Source organism: Ovis canadensis, chromosome 9, assembly GCF_042477335.2.
Source record: "Ovis canadensis isolate MfBH-ARS-UI-01 breed Bighorn chromosome 9, ARS-UI_OviCan_v2, whole genome shotgun sequence".
Lineage (NCBI taxonomy): Eukaryota > Metazoa > Chordata > Mammalia > Artiodactyla > Bovidae > Ovis > Ovis canadensis.
This window is the reverse complement of record NC_091253.1, coordinates 60,008,547-60,024,360: the sequence shown is the minus strand read 5'-3', so window position 1 is coordinate 60,024,360 and position 15,814 is coordinate 60,008,547. Positions and strand designations below refer to the sequence as shown.

Sequence of the window (15,814 nt, the reverse complement as noted above, 5' to 3'; positions counted from 1 at the left end):
GAAAAGAACACTTCATTGTGCCAAAAAGTGTACAGAGCGTCAGAATAATCAACAGGGCATTTGAATTCTCAGTTTTGCTCTTTAGAGTCCTTTAAACATAAATTCTGCCAATATCTTACAGCTAAGTAAACTGAGATAGAAAGATTAAGTGACAGTGCTGTTTTCAGTCCATGTTAGAAGTAAACACAGAAATTCAAGGCCTTTCTTTATTAGATCAGAAGATAACATGTTCATATATTTAAGACATAAACCTGTAGGGGAGATATGAACACTTAAGCTAGGCTGAGATTTATGAATAAGGCTATCAAATAAAATGAGGCAATTATTTTTCAATTTTTAAGAGTTACAATGCTATTTGGACTATATCTTTCTCACCTTGTAAAAATGATACTTAGAAAGGTGGGGCTGTTGGAAAAGAAGGCAGTCAGAGAATAATCGGGAGGATTCTGGTTGTTTAGAAAGATAAATATAAAATGAGTCCACAAAGAGAGCATTAATGAGGTAACTTTAGGGAGGATGGCAAGGATCTATGGTATGGAAAGTCATTATAACTGACAGTCAGATATAAGACTAAGAATATCATGTTCTCACGAGAATATATAAGAATGTAAAACCTTCCCTTTGCTCAGAAACAAAGCAAAACTGTGTAAGGAATGTCAAGTACTAATTCAAAAGAACCAAGTACCATTCTTTTCTTTATTGTTGTAGTGACTTGTGAAATCTTGAAGACAGGCCATATCTCAAGACTTTTGAGATTTAAAGAAAAGGAAAACTTTTATTTCATTTGAAATTGTGCTTGTTTGTTTTTTATAAGACTATTAGCAGACAGAGGACAAAGAGGAATGGGGGAAAAAAGTGGTCTTACAAACAGCCTTTATAAAATTTAAGACTGTTAGGCAGGGTGGTACTTGAGCCCATTTTTCTCATCTTTTGCTCCTATCAGGAATATGTGTGTGTGTCCATTTTTCTGATCTTTTGCTCCTGGGTGTGTGTGTGTGTCCATCTGTATGTGTATCTGTTGGGCTCTTTGTGATCCCATGGACTACAGCCTGCCAGGCTCCTCTGTCCATGGAATTTTCTAGGTAAGAATACTTGGGTGGGTTGCCATGTCCTACTCCAGGGGATCTTCCCCACCTAGAGACTGAACCCGAGTCTTTGGTGTTGCCTGCATTGGCAGGTGGATTCTTCATTACTAGTGCCTGGTAGGTTACCCAGTTGTGCCTATTTTTATCCCTGCTTGGCCTGACATACCATAAAAACATAAAATCTCATTGTGGAGTTCAGCAGCTTGTCAGTAAAGCACAACTGACATCTGTAGTAGACTTTATTATTAGGTTTAGAAAAAACCCTGCATTCTATTCTCTTGCCTGCCAAGGATATACTAGTGTAATAAACATATGTGAACAAAAATAGAAGAAAGTAAAGCAGATTATCAGAAAGTGACTTGAGTGTCCTATGCTCTGCAGTTAGGAAGACTTGAGTTTGACCCCCAGAAACTGTTGGGGAGTTTTGCTACATCTCAAAGTGACCATAAAACCTTCCCTAGTAGCTCAGATGGTAAAGAATCTGCCTGTAATGCAGGAGACCTGGGTTCGATCCCTGGCTCAGGAAGATCCCCTGGGGAAGTAAATGACAACCCACTCCAGTATTCTTGTCTGGAGAATTCCATGGACAGAGGAACCTGGTGGGATACAGTCCATGTGGTCGCAAACAGTCGTACACGACTGAGTGACTAACACACGCAAGGTGACCATGGAGACGTCGATCTCACCAAGCTGCCTTTAGGATTAAATGAGAAAGAGATGCAAGAAACCTAACTGTGGCGCTATAAGGAGCGTGTTCAGTCCTTTGCTTGCATGGGGTTTGAAGCAGTCATCAGGTTTGCATCAGCCATCCTGTAGGCTGCAGGTTGTCTCAGACTATAGTGTGCACGCTCACCAGGGGAACTTGTGCAAGTGAAGACTTGTGTTCCATTCTCAGAGATGGATTCTGTGGGTCAGGGTTGGGACACAGGAACCTGCATCTGTAACAAGCACCAAAGTTGCTTATGAAAGCGGAATCATGCTTTACAAAACATACTCTGGAAGAAGTGGTGGGTAGAAATCATTTGACCTTGAATGTTTAATAGCCTGGATGAGTGAGTTTTCATGGCTCATCTTTTAACAGTAATCACTATGGGGATTGAAGCATTGATCACAAAATCCCAATTAAGGAAAATCATTCAAGAAGAGCAGTGTAAAATGGATAACCAACAAGGTCCTACTGTAGAGCACGTGGAACTCTGCTGAATGTTATGTGGCAGCCTGGATGGGATGGGAGTTTGGGGAGGATGGATACATGTGAATGTATGGCCGAGTCCCTTCACTGTCCACCTGAAACTAGGAGAAGAAAATGACAACCCACTCCAGTGTTCTTGCCTGGAGAATCCCAGGGACGGGGGAGCCTGGTGGACTGCCGTCTATGGGGTCGCACAGAGTCGGACACGACTGAAGACATTGTTAATCAGCTATGCCCCACTACAAACGAAAAAGTGTTTACAAAAATAAAACCAAACTGATAAGATGAACATTAAAAGAAGAGCAGAATAAGATTAGGTAAGATTATATGTACTAATTTGTAGAAATACATGCATCACTTATTATAAGCACTTTACCAAAAATAAAATAGAAATAAATAAAAATAGAAAAAGGAACTCCATTAAATGGACCATACCAGCTTTTAAAATTAAATACCTGTGTGTTTTTTTCATTTTTAACCACGGGAAATGAATATTTAGAGACCAGGACCTAACACACAAAAGGAATTCTTCATCTTCTCTCCTATAATTCAGTCTGGGAGCCATTAATGAGAGTGCTCTGGTTAATCGTAATAGTCATGATGGTATGAGGAGATGTGATATATAAGGTATTCAAACCACGTGGGGTAAATTATTAAGAATCATTGTTAAGTAAGAGGATGGAATGAAACTGGAATGAAACAAGTCAGGCATTGGGTCTTGGTATTTCCTGCTGTTAGTGCTGGAGCATTTTACTTTTTACGTTAAAAATACAACATAGCTAGTTTTCCCTCTTATATTTATGCAATACTATATATACACACACACACACACACACACACACACACACACACACGTATCCACATTACACACCTACGCATACATAGAGCCATTTTTGATGGCCAAAAAGGAAGAGGCCCCAAGGGCTCTTTAGTGTGCAATTAATAATTTGGTCAGAAAATCAGCAGATTGTTTCAGTATGGTTATGTGTTATGACATCATATTCCAGTAAAGTTATAATGAACAGAAATTTTGTTTGTCTCTGTGGCAAAGCGAAATGAGTTTTGTAATTGTCAGCAGGCCTTAGTGATTATAGTGGCGCCCACTCCCTCCACTGTAGTTAAAGATCTGTTAGCATTCCAGCCGTGGACCTCTGTTTTCAGAAGTGTATAATTAATTGTAAACATTTGCTCTATGGTGAAAGCTTGCCACATAAGATCTCAGTCCAGGAGTAAATTTCTGATTTCAGGTTGTCTGTTTTCAAGTTTTATAGGGGAACCTGTTAGAAATATGCTAAAGTTCTTTGAAGACAGGAAAACTGAATTTTGTGAGAAGGAAGATAACCTGCATTCATGATATTAGTCTGTCAAAATTTCTGCATTAAAGGGATCTAAGGTAAAATAGGTATTAGGAAATTATATAATTCAGTACATCATTAGTTTTTGCAATCAGAGAGCATAAAGAATTGTGGCTTTAATGCTTTTTAGTCTCTGCATGTTAAAAATATCTTTTACTATAAGTGATTTTTCTTCCTTTAACTTTTTTATATTTGGCAATTAAAAATGAGAACATATGACATATAATGAAAACACATTTAACATATTTTATCTTAATAGAAAATGTGGGGTAGGCCAAGAAAATTGACTTTAAAAATATAAAACAGTACCTTTTTTTTTCATACTCACTCTGGATTTCTCTGCTACATTTGACATTGTTGATTATCCCTTCCTCTGACATTGTGTTGTAATTTCTTTCCTAACTCTGACCCTCTTTCATCTCCTTCACTGCCGTCTATTATTTCCCCTGCCTTTTGATCATGGGTATTCATCAGATCCCAGCCTTAGGCTCTTTTTTTCTTTTTGGGGGGATGTTTTTACACTTACCCTTTCCAGGTGCTTATCCACTCAACATGGTTTCAATTACTACCTCCCAAATCTCATCTTCAGTACTGATGTACATTTCTAGTCCTTCACTTTCAGTAAACCTTCACTGATGAGTCCCATCTGCCTGTGAATTCTTACACAATGGGCTGTGTGCAGTTTATCTCAGGTTGACTATAGAAGTCTGCCACTTGGACACCAATAACCATCTAAACCTTAGTGGTAACTTGATTGGCTTTTCTTTGCTTAAAAAGAGACATTTTCCAGCACTGGAGTGATTTTTAACTTACTTTTTCAGTGTTTCAATGATAAATCCAGCATTCCATCAAAATTGCTTCTGTTAGTTTTGCTCAGTTCCCAATTCAGTGGTCATAGTTCTGTCTTCATTTCGCTTGACTTGTAAAGTAGCATTTGATAGGATTGACTCTTCCCTCCTCCTGGATATTCTTTGTCCCCATTTGGCTTTCAGGAAGGATATTCTGCTTGCTTGGTTTTCCTCCTATCACTCCCTCCCACAGAGTTCTCACTGTCTTGTGGCTTTAAATTTCACATATATATATATTGTGGAGAAGGCAATGGCAACCCGCTCCAGTGTTCTTGCCTGGAGAATCCCAGGGACGGGGGAGCCTGGTGGGCTGCCGTCTATGGGGTCGCACAGAGTCGGATACGACTGAAGCGACTTAGCAGCAGTAGCATGTATATATTGATGATTCCCAAATTTTCTCTCCACCTTGGACCTCTTTCCTGAAATCCAGACTTACTAGATCTGACTGTCTGTTTAACATCTTCATTTGGATGTCTAAAAGACTGAATAACTCAACATCTCCAAACCAGAGCTGCTGGTATTCATCCCCAACAAACCCATTCTTTTTGCGGTTTTTACCAACTTGGCACTCCATCTTCCAGTTTTTCATGTCAGAAACTCTGGCGTCTTCCTCGACTCCTCTCTCATATTCCATACCCAGTGCTTCGGTAAACCCATCTTCTCTACTTCTGAAATTCGTCCAGAATCCAAGTGCTTGCCATTACTTCCCTTGCTGTCACCCTAGTTCAGGCCCCTGTATTATTGCAGTAGTTCTTTACAGATATCCTGTGTCTGCCATTGTTCCTCTACAGTCTGTTTTCAACATCGCAGATGATCTTTCCAAGGTCTAAGTCGATTATGTCACTTCTCTCCTTAAAGCCTTCTGGTGGCTGGCCATTTCACTCAGGGTAGAAGTCAGATCCTCGCAGTGATTTCTAAGGAACGCCCTATGACATCTGAGCACCAGTTCCAGCTCTTAGCCTACCTTCCTTTACACCCTCAACTCTCACCTGGTGGGAATCCTCTGAATTGCTTCAACATTCCTGATGCTCGGCTGCCTCAGAGCCTTTGCACTTGGTGTTTTCAGTCCTTATAAGCCCTGTTCTGGATATCTGTATGGTTTCCTTCTTCACTTGCTCGAGCTCTTCAAAATTGTCACCTTCTCAGTGAGACACTCACTGATCACTCTATCTGCCCCTCTTTTCCTCACCCCTCAGCCCAATCAAGGGAAGAAGAAACAACAAGAATTTCATATTTTACTTTTATTGGGACTCCAGGCAACAAATATGAATGACTTCAAAAGAGTAGTTGGCAAAAAAGGAGGAAGCCGCCAAAGGTACAAACGACACCAGAAGACCATATTGCAATCAGATCTACAGCTCTTGGATAATTGCTTGATTCTCCCCAGAGACTTTCACTATTTCATTCACTGCCATTACCAGTGAATGAATTAAATCACTGCTTTTGTTCAGATGGTGTCACTTGTGTTTTTATTGTAATCTTAATATATGCAATTTTTTAAAAATTCACTTTTGAACCTTCCCTTCTTTTTCTGTTTAAAATGTATATGGAACTTCTGTGATGATCCACTGGCTAAGACTCCATTCTCCCAATGCAGGGAGCCCAACTTCCATCTCTGGTCAGGGAACTAGATCTGTGTGCCTCAACTAAGAGCTGGCACAGCCAACTAAATAAATATTAAAAAACAATGTGTATTTCTAACATCCCTAGATATTCTACCTATTTATTTTATTTATTGTCTGTCTTCTCCACTGTAAGGTATGTTTTTGTTTGCTGTAATATTCCCTCATCATAAGAAGGTGCCCATAAATAATTGTTAAATTAATAGATTATATTGCATAGCCTCTTAATTTCTTTTGTTTGTACTCTCTTCTTACAACCCCCTTACAATCTCCCCTCATGTTGGCATCATTGCAGCTTTCTAATTATGCTTCCTCTCAGTCCCATTAAACACAAACCTGCTAAAAGTTTTCACTTTAAATACATTTTATTATGGTTCGTTCTGCTTTACAATTGGCTGAAACTCCCCATTCTTTCTTATGTTGAATCTGCTCTCCTTAGTACTTTGCAAAGTACTTACTACTTTACAGTAGTGGTTCCATCTGTCTGCCCTTCCCATGTCTAATCGTGGTTACCTTCTGCTGAGAGCATGGCAGTCTGCATATTGTCACCTGGATGGTTTCGCCTGTTTTCTTGCCTCTGTGGCAGGTCCCCATCTTTCAGCCCCAGACCATTGGCTCACTTCCGTCAAAATATAACTGAAAATGTGTTGCCAGGAGGTCTTCTGTGATACAATGAAATAGTTTTTACAGTATTAAGTTATGTTTAATGTTTTCCAAAATACATTTTTCATGGAGACCAGATATATGCTTTATTATCGATATATATGCCGACTCACATTTTATCTTTTATAAATACATTTGTGAGGTAAAACTTTACTGAGGTTACTAGGAGGTTATAATGGATCTGGGCTTCCCAGGTGGCACTGGTGGTAAAAAACCCACCTGCCAGTGCAGGGGACATAAGAGACTTGGGCCTGATCCCTGGGAAGCTCCCCTGGAGGAGAGCATGGAAACTCACTCCAGTGTTCTTGCCTGGAGAATCCCCATGGATAGAGGAGCCTGGCGCGCTACAGTCCATGGGGTCACAAAAGTCGGACATGACTGGAGTGCCTTAGCACACATGCACATAGTGGATTATACCTTCCTATTTACATTTTAAACAAAACAAATTTTACTAATGATTACAGTGATTTTTATTGAACTTATATTAACATTTTCATTTTCTTACTTTAGGTATCATTGCCCAGTGCCCAAGATCTTTTACGTTCAGCTGACTGTAGGAAATAATGAATTTTTTGGGGAAGGGAAGACTCGACAAGCCGCTAGACACAATGCCGCGATGAAAGCCCTTCAAGCACTGCAGAATGAACCTATTCCAGAAAAATCAGCTCAGGTGGGTCCCTGCAGTGTGTGGCAGTCTATCTCTAATAGCTGCCCAGGGAGATTACTGAGAAGACAAAGAAGCGCTTCTTTACGAATAGAGGAAGTCTCTGCTGGTAGAAGGGAACACTGGATTGGCTGTGGTGGCACCTCAGCTCACCTGTGTGCTCGGTTAGACTCTGTGTCTTGTTGGGATGGCCTTGCCTTCGAGCACTTTGGCTCAGCCTAGGGAGTCCACTTCCCAGGCAAGGCAGGATTTGGGAATGTGAGCAAGGATGAGAAATAACATTCGTTTACTTTGCATTGAGTGCTGTGTTTTATTGAGCATGAGTTACATTGTGTTAATTCACCTAGAATCAAGGAGTTTAAAGTGGAGGAGATATTTATGGATTTTTTTAGTCCTACTTTATTTTACCAGTGAGGTTATTCGAAGCAGATATACAGTAACTTCACTCATTCCCATGGTTTCAGCTGCTTTCTCTGTTGACTTCAAAATGGTGTCTTTAGTTCAGGAGTGTCTAATAAGTCCCCTTCTTATTGAGTTCTCCACTTCGTTATTTGAAGCTAGGTCCAGCCTTTAGTTTGCCCTTCCTCAAGCCTGTTGTCCCTCCCGCTTTGAGATTTATCTTAGTTAATGGCAGACTTAGTATTTTTGTCCTTGTGCACTCTCATCATGACTCTTAACGTTTGCTTCGCAGTCTTTCCACTAAGTGCTAAGCTTCTTGACAGCAAGAATACTGTCTCTTGATCTCTCTAAGGCTTACCTGGTGTTCAGCATGTGTAAGGCTCCAGAAGTAAGTGTTAAATAGGTCAGAGCCAGACGCAGAGCTCCAGCATTCTGGTTTGCACCCTATACTCTTTCTGCAACTTAGTCTTCATAGAAGATTAAATATCACATGCTGGTGGAGATACTGTGTGTGTGTGTGTGTGAGAGAGAGAGAGAGAGATGGAGGTCTGTAAAGAAAACTAAGTCTGGGGATATCTACATCAGATTAGTGTTTATTTGAGTAAAAGGTTTCCACACTCAGCATTTATCCTTCTACTCTGAGGGAAAAAACTTAAAACCAAATCACAAGAAGCCTCTCAGCAAAGCCCTTGACTGCGGTGGTCCCATGGAAATCCACAGGATCCAGTCTGGTTTCCTGTGATGTGTAAGATAGGTTCTCTTGATTGTTTAGTACATGTAAAGCTTGTTACAAAGTGAAGATTCAGTGTTGTCCTATTTTTTTTGTGTGATTTAGAATTGCGAATCAGGAAAAGAAATGGATGATGACAAAGATGCAAATAAGTCTGAGATCAGCTTAGTGTTTGAAATTGCTCTGAAGAGAAATATGCCCGTCAGTTTTGAGGTATGTATTCAGCAGAGATCTCCCATTTTTTTTCCCTCCTTGCTCCTCATTGTTTTAAACAAACAAACAAAACAAATCTGACAAATAAAATTTTAGCATCCTGAAAGAATCAATGTGCTCCCTCTGTTTGAGCTATCATGGAATGATGCAGGCCCTAAGAAATCAGAGCTTGCAATATCATGGAGTCCTCCCAATCTCTTTGGCTTTTCTGTATTCAGCCATTTGTTTCATCATAAAATTTATTTTCCAAATTTAAGATAATTTATAGTCACCTATAAGATTTGGCATTTTGATAAGGTCACATTGAAAATATTCAATATATAATTAACATTTAGTCACATGTATATATTAATATTTAATTTCTTTTAAATTTATGGAGGCCAAAATATAAATTTTACCTTTTAACTTTACATTTAACCATTACTGATAAGTCACTAAGACATAATTAAGCAGTTCTCTAGTTTAAAACTGGATAAATATGTCATAAAATATTTGTAAAATTATGTGGCATTTAAAAAAGAAATAATACTAAATTGTTATAACACCTCCTTTATTAAGAGGTCACTAATTTTGCAACTCAAGTATTTAGGAAATAGGCAAAACCCAGGAATAAGCGGAAACAATTGAGGAATATTTTCCCTCAAATTATGTTTTGTTCACCTATTGGAAAACTCATGCTTTACTCACTGGCAGGATCTACTCACCTCAACTGAGAGCCTGTTTTCTTTCTTAAACATAATTCTGTTACAAGTTGTGTTGTTACCTGATTTCTCAGCCCATAGGAGATTAAAGGCAGCAGAATGAAGAAGGCAGGAAGAGAATGTACCTGAGGGCCTATTGGTCCCAGCGAGAAATGATAGGGAAAATATGGAAAACCTATCAAAAGTAACTGCATTTAACTTGAAAGTCTTTGGAAGATGGGGCCTTTTAAATGCTAGGCGAACAGGAACAGTTTTAAAAGTTAGATGTCCTTAGAGGCCTTAGATGTCCTTAGTGTAGAATATTTCATGTTCATAATGGTGATCTAATGTGAGCAGTAAGAGGCTGAATATTTAGTCAGTAAAATATATATGTATATTTTTTGAGAAAGATGTCTATCAAAGTGGTTAAACAGTTTTGGCGTTTCAATCTGTAAGCTTAAATTACTTGGAAAGTAAGCTTATCATAAATTACTTTATCCTCAATAATACTGGATTATTGAGATACTGTATCTTTTCTTCATTGGTATCCAGTATTAGAAGATAAAATTTTAATATAATAGTCAATGGTAAACTGTTTAAATAGGGTATTTTTTTAATAGGTCAGGCTTTGACAGACACAATGAAGTTTTGAGCACTCAGGTCTTGGAAGGCATTTTGCTTCCCAAAATTGGCATAGTTTAAAAAGAGCTTGTTAAATACAGGATTTAGGAGCATTCATAGCTGACAGATTCATAATCCATTACTCTAGAAAGCTAGGTATTTTTATGGCAAATTTACTTACCTATTTAAGACCATGTCACAGAGAGTAAATATTCCTTATTGTAAGACAGCCTTTGAGGTCTCCATCAAAAATAGATGATTTTTCATCTATCACCTGTTTGTGAGAGGCTTCCACATGCAAGATGCTTCATAATTTATAGAACTCCAGTGAGACATACTTCTTGTACTCCAGTAACTTATTCACACAGAGGAGAAAGTTAGATATGTATGCAGTAATGGTATGTTTTATTATCTTTTATTATCCTTATTTTCTGTCCCATAAGAAACAGGGTAACCATAATTAGAATTGCCTTTTTTAAGCTAGTAAAACACAGTTTTGACCATGACTTAATATGTTTATTTAGATTTCTGTTTTTTCCAATGTAATTCATTAAGCATCATAAGTATGAGTCTCTGTATAATGAGTTCATAATAGTTTTATAGAAGAAATCCATAATTTTGGCATAATTCTTAATAATTTCAATTTTGATTTTTATATGATCATTAAGAAAGATTCATGCCATAAAAACCCATCTTAAGTCCCTGTATTGAATCTTTTACTTATATTTAATAGGTTATTAAAGAAAGTGGACCACCACACATGAAAAGCTTTGTGACCCGTGTGTCAGTGGGAGAGTTCTCCGCTGAAGGAGAGGGAAATAGCAAAAAACTCTCCAAGAAGCGCGCTGCAACCACTGTGCTACAGGAGCTTAAGAAACTTCCACCTCTGCCTGTGGTTGAAAAGCCAAAACTATTTTTTAAAAAACGCCCTAAAACAATAGTAAAGGTAAGTGTATGCTTGTGAATGTTATACAATATATATATAATATATATATTTATTATAGTGCATGCATGCTAAGTCGCTTCAGTTGTATCCAACTCTTTGCAACCCTATGGACCATAGCCCACCAGGCTCCTTGGTCCATGGGATTCTCCAGGCAAGAATACCGGAGTGGATTGCCATACTCTCCTCCAGGGGATCTTCCCCTGGTAACTCTAGTTAATGTTTTTCCGTAGGACAGGCACCTAAGCCTGTGAGTTATAAGCAGAATCCGGGTCGGACATGTGTCTGTAAGTGAATAGTAATTCTGTTTTGCTTTTAGACACTTGTATACTTGGGTTCATTCATGAAATAATAATACCTTGCATATTTATAGTTTTTTATGTTTAAAAAATACTTTCTCAGTCATGAACACCTTTGGTAAAATTCTTATCATGATGAAGGTACATGTTGCCCCTCATTTTACAAATAAGGTTTTATGAAACACGTTCAAAGAATTTGCTTGCTTGTGTTCACCGATCACGTGTGGCACCCTGAGCTACTGATCCATAATCCAGCGTTCTTTGTGCAGTCCACACTGCTGTGTGGTAACGTCCCAAGATTTTAGGCCGTGGTGATAGGACGCAGAGTGATAATTGCATGAGTAACACTCACGTTAATGACAGCAGCCGCGGCAGCAGACCGCAAGTATAAAGCACTTGGTGTGCCAGACGGGGCTCCAGTGCTTCATGTGCTGAATCACATTTAATCCACATAGCAGCCCTCGGGCTTCCCTGTTAGCGCAGTCGGTAAAGAATCCTGCAGTGCAGGAGACCTGGTTTGATTTCAGGGTTGGGAAGATGCCCTGGAGGAGGGCATGGCAACCCACTCCAGTGTTCTTGTCTGGAGAATCCCCATGGACAGAGGAGCCTGGCGGGCCACAGTCCATAGGGTCGCAGAGTTGGAGACGACTGAGAGACTGAGCACACCTTGGAGGTCATGGGATGGCCTGGTTTCTGTCCTCTCAGGCATGAGTGCCTTTTCAGAGAAGAATGTAGAGCCACACGGCTTTTCAGGATGTTGTGATTCTCTTTTATGGAATCAGATTTTGGGTACATTAATCAAAAAAAAATTAAGGCATAGTTCAGAGGAATGAGATGAATAATAATTGAACTTACATCACAAGATTGTTACATGTTACTCAAGATGATACATAGAATGCATTAGTTATTATTATTAAATATGTATTAACAGTACGAATAGTAAGTACTCAATAAATATTTGTTGCTTGTTTAGTTGGTAAGCTATGTCTGACTCTTTGTGACCCCATGGACTGTAGCTTGCCAGACTCCTCTGTCCATGGGATTTCCTGGGCAAGAATACTAGAGTGAGTTGCCATTTCCTCCTCCAGGCCACCTTCCCAACCTAGGGATTGAACCCACGACTCCTGCTTGGCAGGTGGATTCTTTACTACAGAGCCACCTGGGAAACCCATTCAATAAATACTAGCTTTTGTTATTTTGTATCTCATTCTGTCTGTTCACATTTTATATGTAGATGAATGTCTCCATGGTCTGTTTTCCTAAATTCTTTTGTATATAAAATCTACATACAGCTTCTCCATAGTGGAAGAACAGTGCTCTACATTACTGCAAAACTATTCACATTAACTTGCACCTAATCTATTAAACTAAATCTAATCTCAAATTAAGAATAACCAGCCTTTAGTCTAAAAAAAGATCTATCATTTTTATAGTAGACTATAAATATAACTCCGGTTACTTTTAACTATAGCCATTAAAAGCAAGAATATTGTTGAAATGTTATTTCTGAAAGAGCGGAGAAACATTTTGAACTTTAAAAATGATTTTTTGCTACTACCTCTATTATATATGCATTTTTAAAAAATTTTTATTTTTACTTTATTTTACTTTACAATACTTTATTGGTTTTGCCATACATTGACATGAATCCACCACGGGTGTACATGCATTCCCAAACATGAACCCCCCTCCCACCTTCCTCCCCATAACATCTCTCTGGGTCATCCCCGTGCACCAGCCCCAAGCATCCTGTATCCTGCATCGGACATAGACTGGCGATTTGTTTCTTACATGATCGTATACATGTTTCAATGCCATTCTCCCAAATCATCCCACCCTCTCCCTCTCCCGCAGAACTTTCTTCTTGTCCACCATTCAGATCTCAGCTTACACTCAACTTCCTCAGGGAAGCCTTCTCTGGTTCTCCCTGACTCCCACATTCGTTTCAGTTCAGTTCAGTCACTCAGTTGTGTCTGACTCTGCAACCCCATGAATCGCAGCACGCCAGGCCTCCCTGTCCATCACCAACTCCCGGAGTTCACTCAGACTCACGTCCATCGAGTCAGTGATGCCATCCAGCCATCTCATCCTCTGTCATCCCCTTTTCCTCCTGCCCCCAATCCCTCCCAGCATCAGAGTCTTTTCCAATGAGTCAACTCTTCGCATGAGGTGGCGAAAGTACTGGAGTTTCAGCTTTAGCATCATTCCTTCCAGAGAACACCCACATTCATTTAGGCCCCTGCATTTTTCCTCACATACATCACACTTGGAATTACTTGTATCATATCTGTCTTATGTTAAAGTCTATAGATATTCTCTGAAATGTAAGGTTATTTTGAGAAAGCAACATGGATACAGTGAGTTGAAATCTAGGTTAATTTTGAGTATGATCAGACCTTATAATGGGCCAGTAAGTGGATCACCTTAGATAGTATCTTGGTTTTCACTGTTTTAGTCACTTCCTTAAATCTTTTACATCTAGGTTCTACCATTCCTTATAATGCAATAGAAACAGAAGATGTATCTGTTGATGATTTACCTTGATTTTATTTAGAATAAGGGAGCTATCACGTTGTCTCATTTGAACCTCTTAATCACTCTGAGATGTAGATATTATCCTCATTTTAAAGATGAGGTTCTTGGTGTTTAAGAAACTTCCCTCAGATCACAGAGTAGAGTCAGGTTTCCGGTCCAGTCACGTCTGATGCCAGTGCCAGTTTCAAACTGGTTGGTTGTGAACTCCTTTTGGATTTTAATTTACTCTACAGAGTTGCCTTGTTAAAATGTAAGACTACCTGATGGTGTCTTTGAATTTATATTCTCAATTTTAGTGTAATTCTCTTCTACAAGGTAAGGCCTCAGAGAAGGTTTTCTGCTGTTGGAGATAAAAGTTTTCTGGATAAGATTATCCTTACTGGTTTATTGTTGTTATTATTATTATTACTGCTGAATGTGATTTTGGCGTTGTGTCTGAGAAATCATTACCTAACCAATCCAGAAAAATTTCTTCTGTATTTTCTTTATGAAGTTTTAGATATTACATTTAAGCCTGTGAGCGATTTTGAGTTAATGTTTGTGTGATGTGTGGATTGAAATTTATTTCTACATGTGAATATCCAGTTGTTCCAGTACCATTGGTTGAAAGGCTACTCTTTCTCCACTGAATGGCTTTTGCACCCTTGTCGGCCGTGTGTGTATGGCTCTATTTCGGGTTGCCGTTCTGTTTCAGTGATTTCTTTCTCTCTATGCCAGTTCCACACATACTGTCTGGTTTTTTTTTTTTGGCTGTGTCAGATCTTAGTTGTAGCACACTGAATCTTTGTTGCATCATGCGAGCTGTTTTGTTGCAGTGCATGGACTCTGGTTGTAGTGCACAGGCTTAGTTGCCCTGTGACATATGGGATATTAGTTCCCCGACCAGGGATTGAACCTGCATCCTCTGCAGTGCAAGGCAGATTGTTAACCACTGGACCATCAGGAAGTTCTGGTATCACACATACTGACCTGATTATTATAGCTTTATAATAAATCTTGAAATCAGGTATTTGGATTCCTCCAACTTTGTTCTTTTTTTCAAGGTGTTTTGATTATTTTCCCTTTGCATTTCCATGTGAATTTTAAACACTGGCTTATTAATTATTACCCAAAAAGAGCATGCTGGGATTTTGATTGGGATTGCAGAGAATTGGTAGATCAGTTGGAAAACAATTGACTTTTTAAAACTATTGGATCTGTTGCTCCATTTATGTGTGTCTGTCCACCTATTGAGACCTTATTTAATTTCACCAGTGTTTTATAGTTTTAATGGAGTATATATAAATTATATCATACTTTATATATTCTTCTGTGCTTGTTATTACCACTTAACATTTTTTTTTCTTAAATTCATTCATCTTGATGCAGGTAACAGTACTTAAATCTTAATTTTCACTGCTGTATGCCTTTTCACTGTATGAACATGCCATAAGGTTATTTTAGTTTTCCTTTTTTGCTATTTTAAATAATGCAGCTGTGGCTATTCCTGTACAAATGAACTGGCACATTTGGGTAACAGTTTTTTAGATGAATAGACTACTGAGAGTGGGTCATGGGCTTTACTAGACATTGACAAATTGTTTCCCAATTTATATTAAGATCAGCACTGTATAAGTTTTTGTTACTCCCCATCTTCACCAGTTGGTATTGTCAGACTTCTTAATTTTTACTAAATTGATAAGTGTGAAATAGTACCTCACTATGGTTTTAATATGCATTTTGAATCTTAATGAGATGAATTATCTTTTTATGTTTTTTTCTTCTGTTAAATATCTGTTCATCTCATTTGCTCAATTTTTTTAGATTGTCTTTTTCTTAATAAGTTTTGGGTGTTTTAAAATATATATTTTGGATACTGGATACATCTTTTTTTAGTTATATATATTGCAAATATCTCTTCTCAGTTGATAGCTTCTTTCTTTTTGGTGTTTTTTGATGAATACAAGTTGTGAAACAACTCCTACT

The 15,814-nt window shown here is 38.5% G+C and overlaps 1 protein-coding gene across 50 annotated transcripts in view; it reads left to right on the top strand.

Moving 5' to 3' along the window:
* The window catches only part of STAU2 (staufen double-stranded RNA binding protein 2), a 310,852-nt gene that overhangs the window by 98,652 nt on the left and 196,386 nt on the right, over positions 1 to 15,814 (top strand). For all 50 annotated transcript variants that reach the window (XR_011259016.1, XR_011259014.1, XR_011259011.1 and 47 more), the window contains 3 exons: positions 7,276 to 7,435; positions 8,664 to 8,771; positions 10,806 to 11,018. Coding sequence is in view for 45 of the 50 variants with exons in the window: in XM_069600307.1 (XP_069456408.1) it covers positions 7,276 to 7,435; positions 8,664 to 8,771; positions 10,806 to 11,018 (481 nt within the window). In the remaining 5 variants the exon portion in view is untranslated. The remainder of the gene's footprint in view (positions 1 to 7,275; positions 7,436 to 8,663; positions 8,772 to 10,805; positions 11,019 to 15,814) is intronic.